Here is a 25157-nt window from a genome sequence, read left to right on the forward strand (position 1 = left end):
TAAAAGATACAGGAACTGTTTGTTTTCACATGATTATGTAACGAGTGAAAAACTGGTTAACAAAAAATCAATAACACAAATAAAATCCAGTTAGAAATCTGTTTTTTTTACAATATCCAACACAAGTACTTTAACCAACCCTTTATTCATTATTTTCTTTTTATTCCCTGGGGGGAGGGGGGGTCAGGAACAGCAGCTCATGCAGAGATGCTTTCTCCTCATACAGGAGTTAGTGGTTTAAATGTTGTAAGGTATGATTATAAATATTGCTGTTCTGCTTTGAGTGAATAGTCCTTTTATTAAGTGACGTCTGCCCACAGATCCTAGTTGTGGCCAGTGACTTGAATCTGTTACATTCTGTTAAAGAACAAAGAAAAGTTTTGTATTCCAGTTTTAGCAGAATTTAATATAAATAATATTATATGAGATTTGTACTGCTCATTTGAAGCGTAATATATAGACGTTTTGTATAGCAAGAGCTGTTACGTCATCGCAATTCACCATTAAGGACAAATAAAGTAAATGTTTGTCTGAACACTTTTCTTCTTAGGGTTTGGATTTTGTCCATTAATGTCCTTTGCCAGTTTCTAGCCTGTTTAAGTGATGAATTGCACTCCTTGTGGTTGTTTTTAGAGATGGTAACAGACGTTTAATGCTCATGCTACAATTTTGTGGCCTGTGCTACAAAACTTTCAAGATCTGTAGCACCAGTGTTATGTGCAAAAAAAGTTAACTTACAGCCCTGTACAGTGTAATGTAATTTGATGCAACACCACTAATGTTGACCTCAAAAACTAACAGTGCTGAGCCAACACCTCTGTGACAGAGTTGACAAAAAATGAACATTATCAGCTCTGTTAAGTCAGTGTATCTTGCCAGGCTATTGCGTCAGGCTGTATTATACTGTATATCACAGGTGTTCTTGGTGCAGTTTCCACTGCCATGTATGTGTATATGTTTGTGATTTTTAGATTTTATGGTCATTTAAAACTCTATTCTGTTTCTGTTCTGTTTGGATGATTCACTTTTTTTTAATTCCGTTTTTAACTGTAGTTCTTTGAGATAAGAATTTAAAATGTTTCATTATTATTATGCAAACCAAATCATCTCTCTCGCACACACAAGACAAAATGAGAAAGCAGTTTAAACATTCATCAGTAGGCCAATCAGTCTCTCATTTCTAAAAAGCAAACATGAAGTTATTCATTCATTAGTCAGTCTCTCTTTCATTGGTTGATGACACAAATGTCTGGTGATGGCCTGCATCGAGGGAAATTCCTCTTGTCATGAACACAACCCGTCACTTGTATTGATCTAGAAAAGGACGAGTTTAAATGGCACATGAAAAGCAATAACCAACTTCATAAAGCGACCAAAACATTTCCCCTGTGGACATCATAATGTGATGGAAATAATTTGATGGAACACGTTTGATCAGTTAAGAGCTGTTTGTATGTAATAAAGACGTGACAACAGCAGTCAGCAGGGGTGATATGAGAGTCAAATTTAAAAAATGTTGAGGAACAAAACCTTCTTCATTGTACAGGGCTCATTAAAACTGTCCACTGAGGCTATGGTGGAGCAACTTTAGTTCTGTTCAACAGAATGAACCATTTTCAAAAAGACTTTTACAAACAAAATTGCCGGGCTCACAGATATGTTGCCGTCTTTAGCTGTGATAAGAAACAACACACTCACCCTTGACGCCTCAACAAACACATCGCCCTGACTTTGTATTGTAGAATTCACCTACTTGTCAAATAATACATTCTGAACTTTTCTCATTGGCAGGATGGAACAAATTGAAACAAGAGCTAAAGGACAAATTGATCAAAACTGAAGCGAGTAAGTGCTCCTTCCGGAGAAAGCTGAACCAAACAGCATCAGACCTTTGTCGACTGTTGTTTCTTTGGTATAACATCACAGGCCCACTGGGATGGCAAATGTAAGCAGACAAATATGGTTTATTACAACATGGGTCATATTTCTGTACCTCTGACTGTTTGTTCTGTTGGTTAATGTAATAATCTCAAAGACTTTCATTTAAATAAATGTCTGTTAACTCACTATCTAATGGTGACTGAGCCTATGGCCCACTGATGAAAGCATATGAAAGCCCTTGGATTGGCAGTATTGCAAACTGGGTATCTGTGGCGACATTCCTGGAAGAAATGCTGCATTCAAGTTACTGCTATTGCAAATCAAACATTTCCTTCACATTAAAAGCATTTAACTGGCGAAACACAAGTTGACTTTTATTACGAAGTAGTCACAGGAAATGCAATGTGTTTATCAGTGAGATTAGCACTGACTGCTATTGTTGTATATATGTATTTTCAACATATTTATTTATTTTATATATATTTTTTAGAGTGGATCAGTTTAATATATTGCAGAGAGTAATAGAACAAGAAGGAGCAGCCACAGTGAGCTGTTAGACTAAGAGCTGTTTCTGTGAGATAACCAACTCCTTTCACTGTGCCCTGCTACTCTCAGACTCATGCCGTGTGCAACATAAAATTAAATCACAGTTGCTCACAAAATTATGGTAAAAGTCCCAATTATGGCCTGACTTATTAAAACGACAATAGTTTGTTGTGCTAGCCCCCAGAATTCTGTGACCTGTAGTATTAAACCCCCCTTGCTGTTAGGCCTACCACCAGTGACCACAGCTGTCGCCAAATTAACCAGGAGTGAACTTAAGGATTACAACTTTAAGATAACATTGGTTAAGTGGAGCAACAAACAAGTTATACAAGTTGTGAACAAGCAGACTTTTTGGCCTCATTAGTTACTATTTTAGAGGTAAAGAAAATTGTGAGTGCACACAACTACAGAAAGTACGGTAGGTTAAAGTTGAACCAGGAAGTCCGTCTATAAGTCTGTTAATTTGGGTATTCATTTTAAATTAAAGGGGTTGTGAATGAAAGCCATTATTACTAGTTAAATGCTGTAAGAGTAAGTGTTTAGCAAATCAAAGTCAATAAAAAGAACCAAAACAAAAAACTGCAAACCAATCAAGACGTCAAGCAAACAAAAATCTCACACAACAAACAAAAACCTAAGATGACCCCAAAAAACTGCATACACAGGAAATAAGGAGAGCACCGAAAAGAAAGTAAAACACATTAAATCAGCCCTGATGCAGAAAGTGAAGAATTAAGAAATGTGGATCTTCCATCAGTCACACACGGATAATCCATGATCCTCCTCCTCCTCCCCAGCACTAATAACACTATAGCAAGCAGATCAACACACCATGCAGCCACTTGGTGCTTCGTGGTGTTGAGGTGGATACGCTGACAAAAATCTCCTTCAATAATGTCCTCCCTAACCATTCAATTACAGCCCCCTTGTATCTTAATGCTTTCGGAATACGCTGCAAGCAACAAACTCGATTTGCCACTGATCCCCGGGGGGATAGAAATATGTGAAGTTATAGGCAGAATTTAAAGAAGAAAGTGGGCAGACAGACAACCAGGCAGGCTCCATCATAGCTTTAGCTGGTGAATGGAGGAGGGAGGGGAGGGAAGAAGGAAGCGAGGGCAAGTATCCGACCTGAATGAGAAACTCCTCAGAGAAATGGAAGTCTGGGCTGTTGGAGCCGACTCAAACACTTTGAGTCCAGCACCTCCTCTGTGAGAGATTTATCAGAGGAGGAAGTGGCCTTGGCTCCTCTTTTTGGTCTGATTTGAGGCCTGAGGGACTCAGCCTCCTGGGAAGGATCAACCTTCACCGTCCAACCTGTAATTAGTGATTAACGGTGAAGTCCAGACTTTTGATTTACTCTGCTCTGCTCCCAGAATGGGATGTTGGTCAGTGCCATGGCGAGAGGTAAATCACCTATTGCACTGAAGGCAACAAGCTTGTCAGGGAAAATAGTATGGGCCTGCAGGGCGTTGCAAGGAGCTGGCTGCATGAAGACAAATTGCACCAAGGTTGCTTAGCCAACCCCCTTACTCCATCCTCTATCACGCTCTGTCGCTCTCTTTCTCCAACACATGCTTGCTCGCCCTGTCTCTCTTCACCAAGTTTCTCATTCCTCTAACACACTCCCTCTCTCTTCCTCTCAATGATGTTCAATATTACTAAGGCAGAACGGTTGTGTACCCCCAATTGCTTTGAGTTTGACATTTTGAAGTGGAGATAAAAGTATTTTTCCCTGATGCTGAGTATTCATAGCCCATACGCCAAGACTCAAAGGGGAAAAAACACCCCCAAAACAGAACACACATTTATGTGAGCATTCTCTGATCTTGGATGGTTGAGTTGATTTGTGCAAACTCTCTCCCAAAGCAAGAAGAATAGAGCTTCTGTTTTTGATACCAAAGATGAGCTACTCGGTGGACTTGAATGTGTGACAAAGAAAGAAAATAGTTTGAACGTTGAAACACACGTACTCCCTTTGTTTTCCCAAGGAAAATACTTATTTTTTTCTTTTAATGTTGAGCTGCCACTGCCACTACTCGCTCTACTAAACAAAGTGGATCTCTGTACAATAAGGCAACAACAACAAAACACTTACCAGGTGATTTTTAAGTGTGTCCATACAGACACACAGGGAGAGATCACACCTTCACAACATTCCAGGTTGTATTTCATCGGCCACTTTGTCGTGTCTGTGGTGACACAAGGTGACGTGTGACCTGTAACCTGAGTGTGATGTTGAGTGAGGAAACACGAGGACGGAACGCAAATGGAAGAACGTTTAACTCCAAACCATGATGATTGTTTTGTATTCAGAGGAAAAAAAGAGTCCACACGCTGAATACTGTAAGCTCCCATGTGAAAGAAAAGCAGACCATACAGACAAAAATGACACGTCCACCTACAATCAGTTGATCACATGCTCATTATCCCAAAACAATCTATGTACATTAAAAATATAAAGCTGAGGCAGTACTCAGTATACCCAATATACTGTATATAACCACCATGTTTTTTTCCTCATTGTATGTTTGTAAAAATATTTATTGCAACAATGTGCAGCATATTATAATGTATATCTTATACAGGCTACAGCATATTTTAAGACAATTATGCGGTTTTATGTAAAAGGTAGATCGTTTTGAGATCATTTCTGGAACATGTGATCTTGTTATTTTTTTTTGTATATAGCCTGCTTTTCTTTTACATAGATGTTCATCTGACAAAGACCTTGAAGGTTGCCTATTTAATTTTCAGGAGTTTGCAATATTCCAAGTGTGGGCTACATCACATTTCCCTTTGTATATTGCTTTTGTCCTGCACCAAACTGGACCAATTGGTGTTGGACGTGCACACTATGCACCTTCTTTGTTTTATGTAGGCCACTGTAAATGCATGTTATGTTGGCCCGCTTTGGATTATCTACCTTTTTCCATCTACATTAATTAAATATTATATTATCACAACAGGCCTGTAGAATTAGATAAACGGGTGGGAGCTCCCGCTCCAAGTGCTGCCCTGAAATTGAGATTTGACGATTATAATGAACTCTAGAAACAGTAAGGATATGCTTTCGGTTTCTGTATTGATTCAGTTTAATTTCAGTTGTCATCATTTAATGTCTGTCTTATAGTTTGACCTTGCCTTCATAAGGTTTTTTAAAATCTAAGTAGCACTTTTCTTGTGTATTATGTGTTATATTACTTGCAAAATAAACTAACTGAAAAAAACAAAAACTAGGAATAGACGGGAAAATATAAAACAGAACATCGGAGGCTTGGTATCTCAACATCACAGACTTCTATTTAAGATTTTCTGAGCATCTGAGCAAGGTAATGACTTTAGTCAATATCGTCTGAGACAGTCATAGTTCACATCTGCACAACTAAATTTATCCATGTAAATAAATAAAATGTTTGTTTACATGGAAAACTCTCTTTAGGTCAAAGAACGTCATCAACAGCATCATTTTGAGGGCGTAACTACCTTTGATGTGGATTCTGAGATTTTCCACTTAATGAGAATATTTTATAATGCTCTGAACAGTCCAAATCCAAGAAAAATACCCTAGGCACGGCTACAGTGACCATTCTTTCAGTATCTATCAGCATCTCCAGTCTCATCCTTCTGCATCTAGAGAACCAGGAGAAATAATTGTGTTTTTGCAGCATTAATGCTAAAATGTGTTTAAAAATGCAAAAATTACAGTTGGTAAAGGGCGAGAAGATAATTATTACCTCCTTCTTCTCTCCTCCCACAAACATTATAAACATCAAGATGGCTGTAAAACATCAACAAATGGCCTTAGTGAGTGCATTACCTCTGGCTGTTCAGCCTCAAGTCTGTTTCCAAAGCAGCTGTTGGGAGAGATCCTGAGGGACGGCCAGCATTAGTATGCAACAGAGCCTAAGAGGAGCTCTAATTGGATTAATTTTATCACAGCTACGTTGTGGAAAACAGCTAATGAAAAATCCCCTATCTTACTGCAATAAGTAAATCATAGAGCACTTAAGCTATAGCATGAGAGAGGCTGTGATTTAATGGTTCCATCATATCTCACCCACATAAGCCTGCATGGCTTTAAACTATATCAGATTGCATTGTTTTTATTTTATTGAGCGTTTAATGTTGACTGATGCCTGTTCAATCACTGTTCTAAGTAACATCAGAAACCTGTTTGCATGTTTGTGTGTGTTAAGAGGGCAGTATATCTGGCATATGCATCAATCAGCCCATTACAAACTCAGAAAGAGTTACAGTACAGTACGCTTCTGTCCAACTGTCTGTGCGTTCCACTTGTTTTACACCAGCATCAGGCTACAAATGGTGCATGCCAACACCTTCGACTGGATGACAGAAGATGGTAAATGTTGAGAAAAGAGGATGAATGCAGCAATCTGTTTACACTAAACTGCTAAACAATCCTGACAGCCAGAAAAGCACATTGAACCGCTCTCAGTCTGAGGGCACTAAAATATATTCAGAGAGAGGGTTTTCATCTTGAGCGCGTGAGCACTACTGAAGCGTTCATTCGTTGAATCCACGAAAACTCAGTCCTCTATAACGGCATCACTGTCCTCAGAAGTAGCTGCCCTGTCAGCAACAGGACAGTAACTGGACAAACTGTCTTCACCAGGCTGAGGAACATCAGATATTCGATGGACAAAAATATTTTTCAAGTAAACTTCATAAAGAAGCATCCATTCACCTTGGCTCTGTATCTCCACAGCTCATTCTGAAATGATCATTATCGATATTGCAAATAAGTTCACAACATATAGAAGGTGAAATCTAGATTTGTTTGATTTGAACAGCTGCCTACATAGATTACTCTTCAGCATGCCAGCAGAAAAAAATAGACATGGAGCTTTAAAAAATGCATGAGGTTGTGCAGTAATGCACCTCTCTTGGGAGTGGGTGGGGATTGTTGGAAAGGCTGCTGGTGTGGATTGCCCTTCATTTGAATTCAGTCACACCATTTTTAATTTTGGCAGTTATGTTTTCATCATTTATCGTGTTTTTTGGGATGTGACACTCACACTGCTCTTGCTGCTCCTAAAAATGAAAAAACCCATCACTTAGTATGTGGATGAGGATTTGTCCTACCTCACAATGCTGTTTAAAGCATCTGGACAAATAAAAAGGTTCCCTTTAGTTTTTATTGGGTTTATTTCAACTACAACAATGACAGTGTACCGTGATATTTCAACATCAATACATCACTAAAGTCTACCTAATACGAAGTGTCTAGTTTGACTGATCCTTAGTTCAAACTCTATGCTGTCATTTCTTCTTAGTGGTGCATCAGGTGTCTTCTGCAAAGACATGCCTTTAAATCTGTCCATACTGAGAACAATCCAACCCTTAACTAACATCTATAATCCATTACTTTAGCCACCATTTTAATTATTTTATCTTAACTGAACTGTGCTGAAATGTGAATTGATCCAGTTTATCCAATATAAACGAAGAGATTAGAATTAGCTGCGCTCAGTCAGGTTCAACTGTCTCATGACCTTGATTAAATTACACAATAGCAATGGAGTAATTTGTTCTATTTCTGACAAAAACATAAAAAGCTCTGCCTGCATCTGTGTGTTTAGTAAAAATATCATTGTTAAAAAGACACAAAGCCTTCACTTTGTCATCAAGTTCAAGAGGAAAGAATAATCCTCCCTTGACAATTGTTGAGAAAATTGGCCTTGTACTTCAGTTGAGGATCACTTAGAATTAAAAAAGTAATTCAACTTCTTTTAAATCTCTGTAATACATTCTGGAGATAGAAAAAGCCACATGTTGGAAAATGAACCATGAATTATGAAACCATTTTAACACCACTTCTCACAGCCTGAGAATGGAATGCTCAGCAGGGGTTTTGACAAGTAAAAGCCTGAGTATCCATTAATTGTCGCTGTGCCATGGGTGCTGAATAACAGCAAACTTGCCTTAATGGAAGGAGCCTTCCCTGGAGGAGGCCCGGCTGTTGGTTTGGATGTCTAATTATAATCTTCACAGAAAAAGAGAGTGTAAGTCAACTAATTTTCAAGATTGGCAAACTTTCTGCAAATGTAGGGATTACACCAGACTTGGAAACACACAAGTGAATAGCTGCTTTGCATGCACAATAAAAGAAAGAGAGAAATGAGGAGAAAGATGAAATAAACAGAATAAAATCAAACCAAAAATAGACAAAGAAATGCAGAAAATGACACCCTTTCAAAAAAGGCTGATCTCGGTTTTCTAACATTCGAATATTGGCAAGTCAGTGTGGTAATCGCTAACCTTAACCATAACCAGCAACATGGGTTACCTTTACCTACGATAGCAATCTTCCCATAACTTTTACCATGACCAAGATTTTGCCTTAACCTTAAACAAGGTTAAACAGCAGTTGAGAAAATCACCACTACTTAATTCAAATGAACAACAGTACAGTAGATATGTTGTGTATGGACGGATGGACATGGAGGATCGTCTCTGATCCAAACCAACAGTACATGTACTAGTAATGTCCTTAAAAAAAAAAACAGTCCCCTCCTTCTACTCATGCAATCTGTGTGAGGACTGCATCAACATTACAATATTATGGATCACATTACAGTCCATCTAAGTTTCCCACCAGTCCCTTGGTAACAGGTATATAACAAGTCTTCTAGCCTCAGCAGAAATCAAAGAGCTGTATCTAGGGAGTGTGTTCTGTCAGGAGGTGTCAGGGTTCAGATCAATATCTTGGCACCCAAGAAACAACAAGCAGGGGTGAGATACGTCCCACAGTGCAGCACAAACAACATTACCACTCTACCTGACAGAAAGTACAATTAAGGTCATTACTGTGAATCAGCTAAATAATGTATACAGAATAAATAAACTTTATATCCAAAACACTTTACATAGTTGAGAGATACACTTTGGAGACAAGCTAAAATTAGGACAACTACTGTAGTCGTCACAGTGTTGTACATCAAGTGGGACAACGACTGTTACTGCTATTGCCAGTGTTTAAATGTAGCCACTCTAAGGGATGAGGATTTTTCACACGTGTTTTAAAAAAAAAAAGCATCGTGCACTGAAAGTCTGCTGTGCATGGCCCTAAGAAGAGGTTTTGTTGGGGATGAGATTCAAGCCAACAAACTAGCCTGAGGGAGCATTCAGTCAGAGGATTCTTTCCAAGCACTTGCACATTCATTTTCATTATTGTCTGTGAAGCAGCACGTCTAGACGCTTAGAGAATGCATTTAGTAGGTGTACCCAAACTAATAACATTAAACTATGAGGTGCACAGGCAAAGCACCCTGTGATTGTCCAGCCAACTTCAAAGGGCTTAAAAAGCACATTGGCACAAGGACGCAGTCACAGTCTGCCTTGTGTGTAGCAGCTTTTAAAACCCTCTTTCTGAATGCTACCCAACCTTGCTAATGTTAAGCCCACTTACAGACACTGTTTATTGCTTTAAGTCCTCGAATATGGTAGCTGAAATCGAAACAAACTCACTGGTAAACATCAGGAGTACAATGTTTCAGGCTCCCTAAATACATTCAGGTTGAGATATTACTTGTGGCAAACTGTGAGCATGACCTTTTCCTAGGTTTATTTCGCAGTGATCACAGATATTGACCAGATGACTGACTTCCCTCCCAGTACTGACTGCACAAAAGTGGTTTCAACTACTTTGTTTCGGCAGAGTGCACAGATCCAGAGAAAACCAGGAAAAGGAAAAGGCCTGTCACAATAACTGTTTTTGTTGGACAATATATTGTCCCAGAAATGATTGCGATTACTATATTATTTGCCACTTTTCGTTGCCCCTGTTTTTAAACAAAGTCTACACACTGGCTCGTTTTTAATGGCTTCTCTTCTCTCAATCGGCGTAAATGTTCCCACACCGGAGTGCAGCTTTGAAACCAAGTCCATTTGAACTTATTCCTAACTTTCTGGCTGGAAATATGCAGTCGTCGTAAAAAACACCTATTAGCCTCGAGTAACACGTTATCTTCACTTCACCTGGTATGGATGCAGCATTAATGCAAAATGGATGCAGATTACTACATATAAAAGGCACAACCATGACGGCTATACCTGTCACATACAGCATGAGTAACTTCTTGTAACTGCTATTGAAATGCAATAATCATAATGCAGCTATACTGACTTGCAGAAGGTGTAACTACTGTGCTTTATATAGCAAAGTTCATACTGGTGTTTGTAGACTATATAAGGTAACTGCTTTATGTAGTATACTAAATTACAATTATTTATTACAAAACTTTTGTACATACTTGAGTGAAGTATATTCAAGGTTCCTGTTGTGACTATTATACTGTAGTAATGTAGGTTTCCTCATATACTGGCCTTGCACAGTGATGATGCTACGGATTTCTGTCTTGTTATTGCATTTAGTTGATATTAGTGCCTGACAGTCAGTACCCCAATGTATTGGGACACTCTCCTACCAAAAGTTAATGACACTTCATGATAGATGACACCTTATCTGTTTACCCATAATGCACTAGGCCATCATTCAACAAATTATTCAACGATGACAAGGGGCTGACTATCAGTAGCGTGGCAGACATCATTCATATCTGTAACATCATCTAATTAAAAGACATCACTTCTGCCAGACAGTTTCCTTACTGCTAGCTGAGGCAAATTGATTCTCAACCCCCTTCTAGTCTATGCAAAGGAGGAATGAATAATGCATGGGCATTAAAGTCTTATCTTCTGTCCTGACAAACAATGTTGCCACACTTTGAATATTCCACAAAGGTCTGCAAAGGGTCGTTATTAGCAGAGTAGTCAGACAGGTGCCGTTTTCACGGGGAGCCATTCTGAATTTACTGCTGTTCGTTTCCAAGCTGCACCATAATTCTGGACACACTGGATCAACTGATTTACTTTATGACGGTGCTCGGTTTACGACAACGCTTATGGTATTTGCATAGATTTTTATAGCTGCCACTCACAGATTATGTCGGCAATGAACTGAAAAACTATATCGTGCTATTTAATACATTTATGCCTCCGGCATGGTGACCATGGCCTATGAGGTCAAATGAATACACAGATTTCTGTCCATGTTGCTCCACTACATTGCTAGTCTCCTGGCTACATCTGCAACCTACATGCCATAGAAATACATGTTCAAGGCTACGTCTCAAGTCATTATTGAAGATTCCTGCAATTGCATTATATCAACAGCTGTGCACCAGGCTCTTCATATCAAAAAGATGTAATTGTGTTACATTACATAGCAGTTTTATGCCTGTATGTGGAAGTAACACCAACAGTAATAAAATAGATTGGCCATGCTCAGTATATCTGATTGACCAGTGTTTTTTAGTCAATCGAATAACATAATAAAAAGTAATGCTTTCCCAATTAGCATTCATTTCCTAATGTGAGCTTATAGATGTTGTTCAATGATTATGGACATCAGGGCCAGGTACATAATACGGCACTGTGGTATGGTGATAAATGGTAAATGGACTTCACTTCACTTCACTATAGGGCTTTTCAACCTTAACGGTTCCCAAAGCGCTTTACAGATTGGTCTCATTCACCCATTCACACACCGATGGCGACACGCACCTCCATCAGGAGCAACTTAGGGTTCAGTGTCTTGCTCTGGACACTTGTGGAGGGGATCAAACCACCAACCCAGAGGACGACCCGCTCCATCTCCCATGCAACAGTGCTATTATGGTGGTGATACAGGTTAATTTTTCAACTGGATAAGATGAGTTTAAATCCCATGTTGGTGAGCATCTACCTTGCTGAGCTACATGCTGAATCCCAGTATGGTGGGGGGAGGGAGAGGGGGTTATCTCCCTTGTTTATATGAAAAGCTTTCTTTTGAAATTAGGTGAATTGAAATGTTCAATACAGTTGTTAGACTCTGGAAGGTGAATTTGTGACCTCACTGTATTATCAGCCTTTCTTTCTCAAGTGCCTCACAGGCACACTGAGGGCCTATCTTTGAAGCACCAAAGCATTTAGCACAGTGAAGTAGGTTTAACGATGAATAAAGTGAATAAGACAACAGCTGAGAACTACAATGACCTCCAAGTATGTAAAATGCTCATCTAAATTCAGTGTTGGGTGAACAGAGGTGAAATTGCTTCGAGCGCTCCAGTAGTGTGCATGAAGTTGAGTTGTTGACAAAGACACAAAAACTACTACCCAGCACATTGTTATTTGATTGAATCCACTACTTTTTATAATAACCAAGATATTTAATAAACTTGCTTATGCAATCAGTCATTTACATATTTGGCAAGCTATCCATTGTTGCTAAATAACAATATTAAGTGGCATTTAAGGATAAAGAATGGAAAAGAAGTAAAAGAGAGGAGTAAGACAGGTTGAAAGATACTCTGCGACTGAGGGGGAGATTTACTAACATTAAATATGCAATTTCCTTGTGAGGAGTTAAGCTGGAAGCTTGCAAAAAAGATCTGAAAACTGAAGAGGAAGAAGTTGGAGTTTGAGCAACTCAACTCTTCAAGGAAACGCAACTCGCCCCAGATTGGCTGGGGTTACTTTCGTGATTTGCCAGGAGGGGTTTGCTCCCACACATTCACATATGATGTGGAGAACAGTAGACAAGATGTGACTCCTTAGCTTTGACATTTGCTCTCGTGACTTTGTCGGCTCTAAGAAATGCTTTAAATACAAAAAGGGCCGACGAAATGAAGGTTGATTATGAATTCTCTCCCACTGCTAAATGTGTCAAGCCAGCCAAATGTCAGAGAATATTCTGTCAGAAGATATTGAGCTGACTGAAAATGTCAGACAGGGAGGAACCGTGAAAGAGAGCATGAGGAGGAAACAAAAGGAGGAAACTGGTGCACATGTGTTGGTGTGTCAGATATGGCAGAGTACCTGTCATCATTATGTTGTCTAATGAGGGGGATTTGGTTTGAACTACTGTTTTGCAGTAGTCTTGACCTGCTTCCTTTGGCACCAATTCCATGTTGAACCCCTTTATCCATCTACTCAGATGGACCAAACATTTGAAGACCGACAAAGCAGCAACAATCGAGAGTTCAAAGTTAGTGAACCTTTGGAGAGATATCCAACACTATTCCGAGTTTATCATCATCATAACTTGACCCATGTTTCCAAGGAAATGCAACAGATGGAGAGCTCAGTTTAGTTAGTTGCTCCTCAGATTTCAAAGTAAAACACAATCCAAACTTAGACAATTTCTTTCTTTTGGATCCCACAATGTTTATACATTTTAAGACAGAAGGCTGAGATTTGATGCTATTAAAAGAAAAGCAGTAGGAAGAGAGGCATGCATGTCCATAGAATCTAACTGATCAACTGAGCTCAAACTGATTACTGTTGTTTCTATGGTTTCAAGTTACTCTTCCTGTTACAGTTTAATCACGATTAACTATAATTAACCTTTTTCTCAGATGATGTAAATGGAAAATGTGGGCACAAAAAATTCTTAATAAAACATGAATTAAAACAGTGTTAAGACTTTTTAAACTTCGAAAACCTGAAACGTTTTTTTTCTAATGACACAAAACATTTTACAAACAAAACTTTGGACTCACCAAAAGCTGTGTAAAACTCCTCTTTTGTCAGGTGTTCGTCATCATTGACATCGTTGTACTTCAGCAGATCGAACAATGTGCACTCAGAGACATCCTTGGACAGACCTTCTTGCTTGATGACCTTCAATGAGAATGTATTGATGTTTGGTTAAAGAACGTGGACAATATTTTTTGGTTTGTCTTCACTCTAACCCTGTCACCTATAAATTACATTTATATTCAACTAATTTGCAAAAGCAAATACATTTTGAAGGACACGTAGAGTAATGCTGTTAATTAAAGAGTCTGGCAAATCTCAAAAATATTGATACAGTAAAATGTTCACTGACAAAGCATTTCATTTTTTTTCCACCTAAATATCCAATCTTGAAATACATATCTGCTAGTAACAACTACAGAAGGGAAACCATGATGTTTTCCCTCCTTAACCAAAGTGCTTCTGTTGCCTAAACATAACCACACGCTAGACTCAGGATGCAAACCCAGGCTCAAGTCCTGCACTTTGTATGGCCACCACCCTGCGAGTCCAGTGTGGTACATATATGTAATGCCTTACAATTCAGGCAGCGATTACATTTGTCATGTAACTGGGAAAACTATTTGGTAATAAAGAAACTCTGTAGATGGCTTATTTGCACAAGTTGTCGTGGATATTGCTGTCTGAACAGTGGTTTCTGCCCACCATGCACACATATACAGTACAACCTTTTAAGATCAAATTTAACAACATGAATATATATTATAAAATGTACTTTAACATACTAATATAACAAATAGCACTGATGTAACATATGGGACATATATAAACAAACATCAATAATACATGAAATACTATAGACCTACTGTCAATTACTCAGAAAAAATGAACTCAGCAGTTTTTAGCTATGTTGCGCACATTTGCAGATTCATATTGAATTAAAATAAACACAAATCAAGAATGTTTGGTGGCGAGATGTATTTCTGTATATTTCGTTCAAAAGTACTCCTGTAATGTCGTCAGTCTTGGCTGCAGCAGGACGGCATAATTTAACTGAATTTCAAATATGGTGAATATGTTTATTTCTTCAGGTTGGAAAACACAATACAGCAGAGTTGTTGATGAAAATGTAGTAATAATGTCACCAAATGTTTGTGGTGCAATTTACAATAAAAAAAACAAAAATTTTGTGGCACCCTTGGCTCATCTTTAAGGCATCCCAGTGTGCCCACTTTCAAAACCACATAAAACTTTGATTTGAATGTCTGAAACAGATACATATCTATAATGGTTGCAATGTAGTGTCTGAACCCTGATGAAGACAGCTTTGTTTAAGTGTTGTTAAAGTGTTAAAATATTACCCTCTGAAATGTAGCATTAAATGGAAATACAAAAATAAAGTGTAAGCATGTAAAACTTTAGTAGTATTTTTACGTACTTTGTGTGCTTGCTTAATCAACTGTCTACTTTAAAAGTTTGGATGTAATCTCAACATTACGTGCCCAATGTAAACTGCGTGTTGAATGTCAAAGTTGATGAAACACAGACAGCATTAGCTGTCAGTTTATCGTAGCCAAACTGAGACTCACTGAAGTTTTGTCACAATAGATGGTGAAAGGGCCCCAAACACTGTGCAGGTTTTATCACCATCCTGCTAAAGCATGATCCTATTCAACACCCTCTGCATGGCCCTGGCAGTAAAACATCCATCATCTTAGATCAGCTGTCAAAATGCTGATCAGAAGGGACGGCTTTATACATCATGGCTCGTCCATCCGATCAGTGCACTTCCCTTCTCAGATGACTTGCCCAAAATTTAGGAATCACCTGTAATGGCATATCCTTAGTGTATCCAAGAAACAAATAACTGTGGCGTACACAGTAAAACAGCTGCTTGTGTCTTTTGTATGATGAATTATTTGACCTCATCTGCAAAATGTTGTGGTTTTGTTGTACTCTTTGTTTCTTGTATGTATTTTATTATTTGTAGTTGATTTGCATCTAAACCAAAATTGAGCTAGTGATCACTTAAAATGCTATGAAGATTCCTCAGGAGAAAATCTATTATCTCAAAAATACTCTCGACTCTGGTCTTTCTTTCTGGCTCAATACTTCTGGAGTAATATACGTGGTCTTTGGAAGATTTGTGCTTAAAGGCATCAAAGCCTGTGACTCCATCTATTAAATACTTCATGACATGACCTTACTCCCCACACACAAACTTTTAATTCATCTGGTTACTTAAAATTTTTGCAGTTGCTTTTCTGTAGCAAGTGACTATTCAACCACAGTAAAAGAGGACTGCGGACATGTTCACTGGTTTTCAGCAGATACTGTGAGCTAAATGAACTGAGACGCATCGTTGACAGGATAACCAGCTGTAATGTTCATTGAGAATGCAGCTTCTGCTTGTTTCAAATCAAAGCTTAATCTACACCAGTGGTTCTCAACATTTGAAAGGATTTGAAAGGCTAACTTGAAACCATAGAAACAACAGAAATCAGTTTGGGGAACGGAGCCACTGCAGTGGCTGTTGAGTGGACCTAAAGTTGCATGAATATAATTCATGTGGTGACATAAAGAAACAAAAGTACTTAAATCGGCCAAATTGTTAGTGATTTTTTGCTGTGGTGGCTGGTCATAAACTTTTTTTGGCTTCTGAGGGGGGGGGGGGGGGGGGGGGGTGACAGAAAAAGTCTGATCTACATGGTTAATAAGAACTTTCTCACAATTAGCAATTACACTAAGTTTTTACAACTTCATGACAATGAAGACTCATTTCAGTAATTACACAGGACCTATTCTGATAACACAGATATTATGTACCATAGCTACATGCACCAAAATCCTATGTATTAGTGAGAGGATGCTGAAGGGTCTGCTGTAGTGCAGAACTTGTGTGTGGGTCCTGTAGGCAAATCTTTAATACTGTTCGTCTTTAAGAAAATATTTGAGTATTTTCAAAGATTTGCACTTTACTTATACCTATTTTGAGGACTTAATTTACTCTGATCTGATTCTCAAAATACTGTAATGGTGTGTTCACACCAAACACTAGATGACTGCCGTTTCCATCGCTCCTTGAGGCTGACCATGGCCATCGCCAATGAAGAGGCATAAAAAGAAGTTTTGATTCGTCATTTTAAAAGGGCAGCCACGACTATAAAGGGCAGGGACAATTGCTCCCTGTGTCTCTTTATGTGCACACTCTAGTAAGCCAGGGTGATGGATTTCCATCCTAGAATTTCAAATGAGAGAATGTGGCAATTATAAAGGGCGCTTCAGGGCACGAGGGTGGCAGCCACGGTTTTGTACTTTCAACTGCTGATAAGAGTGTGATTTGTTTGTACAGTGCTCTTTTTGAGGGCTTTTTACACCAAAATGTAATTTGCATAAATCTCTACATTGTCTTCTTTCACGTTCATCTTTTGTCAATAAGCCAAAACTCTGCAGTACTAGCTCGAGCAACTGAGGTTAAGAAAACATGCAGATTGCATTGCGACAATTCAACCTAAATGAATCTGAACCTTAATGTATTGTGTATATTTAAAACTCACATCCTTTGGAGAGAAAAGAAAACTGAATTTTCCGAGCTATTAATTACTCTGAAATTACATTCCAAGAGAGCATTTAATACGCCAGCATAAAAACTCATTAAAGACCCAATCCATAATTACATTCAGGCGCCCTTATGTTGAGGCACTGTCAAGCAACAACTGCCTTCGTTTATTAAGTGATGTAGCAGATTGATGAAGCTATTTTGCTCTAATATTTATTAAGCAGAAATGTTGATGTGTGGTGAAAGTATGCAGAAGCTCAAAAGTTTTCTCAACATTTTTAAACTGAAGATGTGTGTAAAAGTTTCCTGTCACTGCAGAAAAACAGGCCTGTAGTTTGGGTTACAGTATGACAGAGTGACAAACAACTTCTGTTATCCACACTCCTGATTTTGAAGATGAAGAACATAAAAAGTCAGCAAACCAGTGTTTTTACACAGCTATGTGTACTGAATGTTTTTGCATGCATGAAAAAATAAACTTTTGGATTTAGTTGAAAATCACATAAGGACCACCAATAATCCACTGATATTCTAATTTCTGACTATTCCAGAAATGCTCCTCTTCTCTTCACCAACATTCCCATATGTGCCAAGGATAAAAAGGGGAGGAGGACTAAAAGCAGCCCGTGAGGAACCCCTGAAAAGAGCTTCTCCATCTGGATGTTAATTATTACTGACTAGCTTGTGTCAGTCAAACACCTAGGGAGAGGTGGAGTGGTACAGCTTGGCCTGGAATAGAATAAATGGCATCACCAAGAAGTTTCAAAAGCTGTCCAAAGTAATATTCAATAGGTTTAAAGGGCATATTCAAATTCACATTCGGAGCATACTGACAATATTATTCCATAAAACACAACATGGCTTGTTGACTATGCATTTCACTCACTAAGAACTGTTTTCTCTCATGCTGGCATGGGGCACCATGTAAATGTAAAAACATGCAAAAATATGTAAATAATATGAAAATATGGCAAAAATATCACTATTTTTGAGGCATTATTTAGATGCTTTCAACTCAAAATACTAAAATATGTTCAAATTAATCTAATGAGACGCTCCCTGTCGGCCAAGAGGGCACTGACAAAGCTAACCAAGGTGACCCCTGTACAGATGGGATTTCCTACTGAATCTGCAGGAAACTAACCTAAGAACAGCAACTGGTTTCATGGTTCTGAAAACCACCGCAGGTTGCTTACCCTTTCAATTATTCAAATACTTTCTATATTAAATCAGTCCTCAGGTCCTGGAAGACTTTATTTGTTATGCACAGAATATCCTCCTTCCTCGTGACAGCCACAGAAAGCTCCTTTTACAACCATCCCTCTTGGCAGTGCTGGTCAAAGGCTGCAGCCTCCCATGAGCACAAGGCTCCTTTGACCCACATTGCTTTTCAAAAGATTTACCTAGAGCAGCGCACCACAGCTACCAGAGGGAAGGGTAAGAGGAGTAAAATGGACACAATTATGGCAGACATCAAAGCGGCTAGTTTAAACACCTGAGCACACAGATGGTTTGTTCATTCGTAGTCTCCTTTTGGATGGATATTTACATAAAAATGACTCTGCGGTTTTGATAGACTTAAGAGGTGCTGTGGGGTGTCTTGAAAATGGAAGCACAGTTACAAAATGCTAAACAGTTTCCTTTTAGGGGAAAACAAACCTGACAATTAAAGGTCTCCTGTACCTAAATTCACTTTCAAAACTCTCATAAGATCAGCTAGATAGACAGATAGCTTCAGTAAAGGTTAAGTTATAGCATTTTACCTTTATGCCATTAATTGAGTGAGTGCAGTATGTGTTGTTTTTTAAGGTAGATATCTTACTGTGTATTAAAACACATCTTTTGTTCAATATCCTTACCTGTGAGAGTTCGCTGGCATCTATTTGACCATTGTCATCTGCATCAAAGCGTTTGAACATCATATCAACCAGTTGCTTCCTGGCAGCCATGTTGTCCTTGTGGGCCCCATGGATGTTAGATCCCATGTATCGTTTGTCATGCAAATCCAGAATCTTGGTTTTAAGCCGACGGTAGTCACTCAGTCTGCAGTTATCATCTGGGAGAGAAAGAAAAAGGAAAAGAAGCAAATTGGTTAGGAGAGGGAGAGGGTCAGTACTGTACAAGCTGTAAGAGAGGAAAGTATGTATTTGCTTTGTTTGGATGACTAAAAATACAATTTAAATATTAAGGGGAGGTCTAAAAACAGATATTTCATAAATACACAAATCATTCCCAGATGCTGAAAAGGTGCATGATTAAAAGCATTGAACTTATGATTCCTAAAATTGGATGCAACGTTTCAAATCTCAGCCAATTAATACCTGTAAAAACTAGAATCCCCCTGAAGACTCACATTATTAAACAATAAGCTGTTGTTTATATTCAGCAAAACCAAAATCTGAGCATGTCTATGATTGTCTGCATCACAATAACAAATGCTAAGGATTATTTTCCCGTGGGGAGCACAAACAGTGACAGTCATGCAGCATTTCACTGCCTCAAACTAAGAAAGCAGGAGCCCCGTCAACACAAAGAAACTGACGAACAAATCCATCACACAGGTGTCAAGAGCTAACCCTGACAGCAACAGAAAACATGATGGTGTTGTATTTACAATCTGCCATCAAAGGCTCTAGATCAAAGAAGTCAACTACATGAAAGGTTCAGCGGAGTAGAGTCAAGGCAAAGAGAAAATAATGACTAGAACTAGCGGTTGACACATGTCATATCAACTTCTCATTGTTAGATCTGGAAGTGTTTCTCCTCTAATAACAGTTATATTAGTTGATGTCAACCACCCAACAAGAAAAACTTTGTTGTTCACTGAAATGCTTTTCAAATCTCAGGGGAGGAAGGTGACATCTCTGCTATATCGAATGGTGTAATCACCTACTCTGGAAAAATATGCAATAATAGCTGCTGCATGGAGTCTTCTGCAAGGAAAATGAACTTTGTTGGGGATGATCAGGCGAGGATGATTTAGTGACTGCAGTAATGAGATCTCCACTCAGTAGAACTGGGTGCTCGCTGAAAGCTGATGACTAGTTAAGAGGAATCAGAGCCACCCCAGAAACCAATGACATGTCATTATTGGATGCGTAAGATCTCATTTTTATCTTAAAGATTTCTTCCAGCATTTGTTCAGTGACACAACTTGAGCAATCAGCCAGTATTTAAATGAGATGCTTGGTGTAATCCTGATGTTAACTGTCATTTGTGTGTAAGAGACTTGAGAGAAGTTCTCCTGACACACTGTCAGTAAAATCAAAGTGCTTCCACAGAGGCTATCGAGTCATTTTCATTTCAATTCTGTGTGACCTTAAAAAGCCCCAAAATGTAAAAACTCTATTTCCTGGCATTGAAATATTTAGTACTGAGTACTGAGAAAGGTGTGAGATGCAACAGTTATGAGTCTTTTTTGGTTTGTGGATCTTTTCATACTCTTCTTTTTAGTTAGAGTGAACAATACCAATTTTCTAGAGGAAAACAAAGGAAAGTCGCCAAAATTCTTTTACCTACAGAACGGTTTGATGTGTGAGAAAATCATGTGAATCATATGCTATGACTTTGCTGTCACCAGCTCTCAATCCAGTTGTAAAATATATAATGTAAAAATATATGTACTGATGTGTTAGACAATGCTCTCTACCACGATTATCAAAACACCAAATGAGGAAATCTTTTTTGGAAGAATGGTGCAGTGTTTCCCTTACATGCATTCAACTGCTAAATGATTAGCGCTGCAGCTATAAAAAAAAATCTCCCCAAACACAATAAACTCGTTTTCTCTACTATCTCTCTAAGCAGCAAGAGTCGGGGACGAGTGAGGATTATAAATTAAACACCCCCAGAAATTGCCACCATTTAGCAGTCTGTTATTGGTTATTGGTCGTTTGAAAGCACAGTTGGCAGAAACGAAAAATCCTAGGGGAAACGGTGGTGATGGTTATTCTTCCAGTAGAGTAGCAGTAGTAGTAGAAACTCGTCTATCTATGCCAAGGAGCATTGAAGCTGTTCTGGAGACCCATGGTGGCCCAACAGCATTTTATGTTTTTCCTTTAATTTGTCACCCATTTGTATATGTTGTCTTTTTCAAGGTCTCAGTTGTTTCAGCTTGGAGAGCTGAATAATTGAAAGCTCACAAAGCCAGGTGGAGAGAATTAAACATAAGCCAGGAGCCCTGGAACAATGCTTCAGTTTGTTTTAGCAGGTACACCTGTCAGTGAGAGACAAACCGAGTTGTTGACAGATGTTGGAGCTGCACGCTCAGTCTGAAGCTTTCTGCAACAAGCAGGGTGTGAACAACAGTGGTCGCCAGTAAGCTTGTCTTTTCTACTAGCCACTGCACATGACAAAACAATGGAGGATCTATTGAAATAGAAAAATTTGCTTTGGCTGTTAAAACAGTGAGAGTGGCTGATGAATTCTTGGGAATGGCACCAGCAAGGTTAATTCTTGCCTTGGAAACTGTATCAGCTGTTTGAGCACATGCCGTTGAGGCTGCAGCATGCTGCATATCATGGGATTGGGTCTGTTTTGACTAGCGTCAGTGCCAGAGAAGCTGCCTTGGTCACAAATGGCAGAATGAATAAAAGATAAATGGCTGCTGGCATAACCAGGGGATATGAAGGTCAGCAACGTCAAAGGAACATGCACGGGCGCATGCGTGTAGACAAACACACATGCACACCCACATACAGATTCACACATGCTCTTACAGACAGTCTCCACACCCCCAAGTATTCAAATAATATATGTCTACACAGGGGAGTGTCTGCATTAATGAGACAATGGCTACTAAAATTAACTAAGCCAACATGCCTTAGTCAAAACAGGCCTTTAAGGAACTAGCAACAACTGCAGAAATCTCTTGTATTTTTCAGTACAATCCATTTAGTTGAATCAAAATCTACCAATAGGATTCTTAGTCTTGTAAAACCCAGGCTTGGGTTCTGTAGGTGTTTCAGCCGCCCAAATTGCTTTCGATCTATGTGGAACACATTGGAATGCAACCTGCCTGCTTACTCTATAAAACTGGTGAGGTAATCAATCAACTAGCAAAAAGAAACTCAGTGATTTTATCCATGATGCTTTCTGACAAACAAGGGCTGCCCCCTAAATGTTGATGACTCAAATCATCAGTGGAGAAGTCCAGATCATGTTGTCATTGTAAACAGAGCAACCAGGGAAACATGATGGCAGGCTATAACCTTCTACAAAACTCATCTCTGGGTGCCCCTGTGGCTTGGTTGCATTTCTCTGCTTTCTTTTGTTGTCACCTCTTCCTTGTCACATCTAATTAAATGGTAATAAAATTTGTCCCAAAATTGCCTAACTGTAATGGGTAGACATGACAGAGGAGCACAATGCTTTCTTTACCCTTGTTTGTTAGGTGCGCCAATACTCTAAGCCCAGGTACCAAATGCTAGCAAAGTCAGCAAAACTACATGTGAACTAGGCGATGGCACCATTTCCTCTGCTTTCGTCCTGTGTGATCGCCGCTGACAGTGCTGTCAGAAGTGATGCAGGAGAGACGTTCGGTGGTGGTTGATTTCATTAATGAACTATGACCAGAATGCACACCTTTTTATTTGTTTGACCATGTGTTTGACATCTCAGATGATCATCATGTAAGACGCCAGCAAAGATACTCAACCATGAGTCTGACAGATAGAAGGTGAGACTTGGCGGCTGCATAATTTTAGGTAAGGTGTAGCATCAATAATAATTTTACTAACACTAAAAATCAAACTTATGCAATGAATGGTTTTGCATGTTTGTTATTTCAACAGCATAAAAGAAGGCAGAGCATGTAATGACAGTTGCTCACTTCAAGTGTGTTTGTCTGTCTGTTATAACACTTAATACGACTTAGCACACTTGATGGAAAAGTGTGACTTTTGCAGGAGTGTGTGTAAGTGTTTCTGTTAGTTTTGTCACACATTCAACACTACAGAATGTTTGACCTTCATACAAGCTGCTCTAAAAAAGAGCCAGAGTTCTTCTACAGGCAGTTACAACCATAAGAATTTATGTTTGATGGTGGTTTTCCCCATGGTAAGAAAGACGGGAGGTGGATTTTCATTAAACCATGGACATTCCCCCTTTTAATGTGCTTTGAATTACGCCACCTTAATTACCAAATATGACCCAGTCTTCCTTTTACCCAGTGCAATTTTAAAATGTTCCTTTCCTTGTCATCTGAAGTCTGCTCATTTATAAAACATACTAATGACAACAGTGTTTTTTTTGCAACATCCAATTACAAGCTGAGTAAACACTGTTCAAGGGTAACAGTATTGTAATAGAACCATCAACTGAAAGACTCTCACTGGAACGCTTTAGTGTAATGATGCTTTTGTCAACATTATTCATGGATGAAACACAACATTTTCCAAGGCCAAAAGGTTGTGTAGAAAACAGCTGATGTAACTGAATTGGATGGCGTGGAGTTTGGCTGTAAAACTTTTTCATCCACTCACAGGAGCTTTTCCACTCAATATTTCACTTTCATTTTCAGTATTTGTTGAGATTTAAAAAAATCTTAGGAAGAGTATCTTTTCATCGTGACTGTTAATCTGTCAAAGTGGCTTTTAGTCAAAATGTAGTGGTATTTTCATGGGAGGTGCTGCTCATTTTTTAACGCTGTTTGGTAATAGCATGTGAAGGACACAGACTTGTCATAGTTTGCTTTACTGTTTGGCTTTGACCTTGCTTGCGACAAATGTCTCCGGTCACATGGGCTCATATGTGGCAAGCAGCTGGCCAGGTTCCACCGTGAAAAGCCATTGCCTCTTATTAATTGCCTTGAACTGTTCATATAATGTGGAGGTCAAGTCCCCAATACAGTCAGAGTGAGAGGACTCATATGCGCTATATCGATTGGGGGCAAATGATTTATTTGATTAAAACTATTTTTCAACAAGAGGAACACAGTAGCAGCAGGCTGCTCTCCTGTGAGTAAAGAGCTATGTTATTAAAATGCAAAGCCAAGAGTTTTTAGCTATAGCCATTGACTCACTTTCATTAAGTATACTTGTTTAATTATTGCAACACTTTAGCTGAGAAGACTCAGGCTTTACACTGTTTTTCAGGCTTTTGAAGTTGCAATAAATGGAAATTCATTGGGTGTGGTGTGTTGAAGGAGCTGTTTAGAGGCTTGCGTTTAATACATAGTGTTTGAAGAATGCTTTGGAACTGCTTAAAGAAAAGGTCTTTAAAATAGCATGTTGACAGGCTATCATTTTATTTTAAAGGGGAACCACAGATTTTCCACATCAGTGTCTGTTTACAGGTCTTGGGGAGTAGTACTGATCCATTAAGGTCAAATCTACAAAGTTCAGCTATTCAAGTAATTCAAAATTCAGCAGGTACACTCATGGTACTTTTTCTTTGTTTTGATTTTCCTAGTACCGCTGAGTAGTCCATGAATTACTTAATGAACGCAGCCTTTCCACCAACAGCACTATGTAGAAAGGGTTTGACTGCATGCAAACTTTCAATCACAGTGTGCTAAATTGCATGTGTAGTGAATAATTGTAGAGCTATTAGATGACTATTAATGCTTCACTTTCAGTACGTAACTTTATGACCTGTTTGTTAAAGAATAAAAAACAACTTACCATTTGCT

At 38.8% G+C, this 25157-nt stretch overlaps 1 protein-coding gene across 1 annotated transcript in view; it reads right to left on the reverse strand.

The window, feature by feature from the left end:
* fstl5 (follistatin-like 5) overlaps positions 1–25157 on the reverse strand; it is a 125927-nt gene that overhangs the window by 58648 nt on the left and 42122 nt on the right. Inside the window, 2 exon segments of the mRNA XM_070913402.1 lie at positions 13992–14112; positions 19387–19583. Of these exon segments, the coding sequence (XP_070769503.1) occupies positions 13992–14112; positions 19387–19583 (318 nt within the window).

Source organism: Enoplosus armatus, chromosome 10, assembly GCF_043641665.1.
Source record: "Enoplosus armatus isolate fEnoArm2 chromosome 10, fEnoArm2.hap1, whole genome shotgun sequence".
NCBI lineage: Eukaryota > Metazoa > Chordata > Actinopteri > Centrarchiformes > Enoplosidae > Enoplosus > Enoplosus armatus.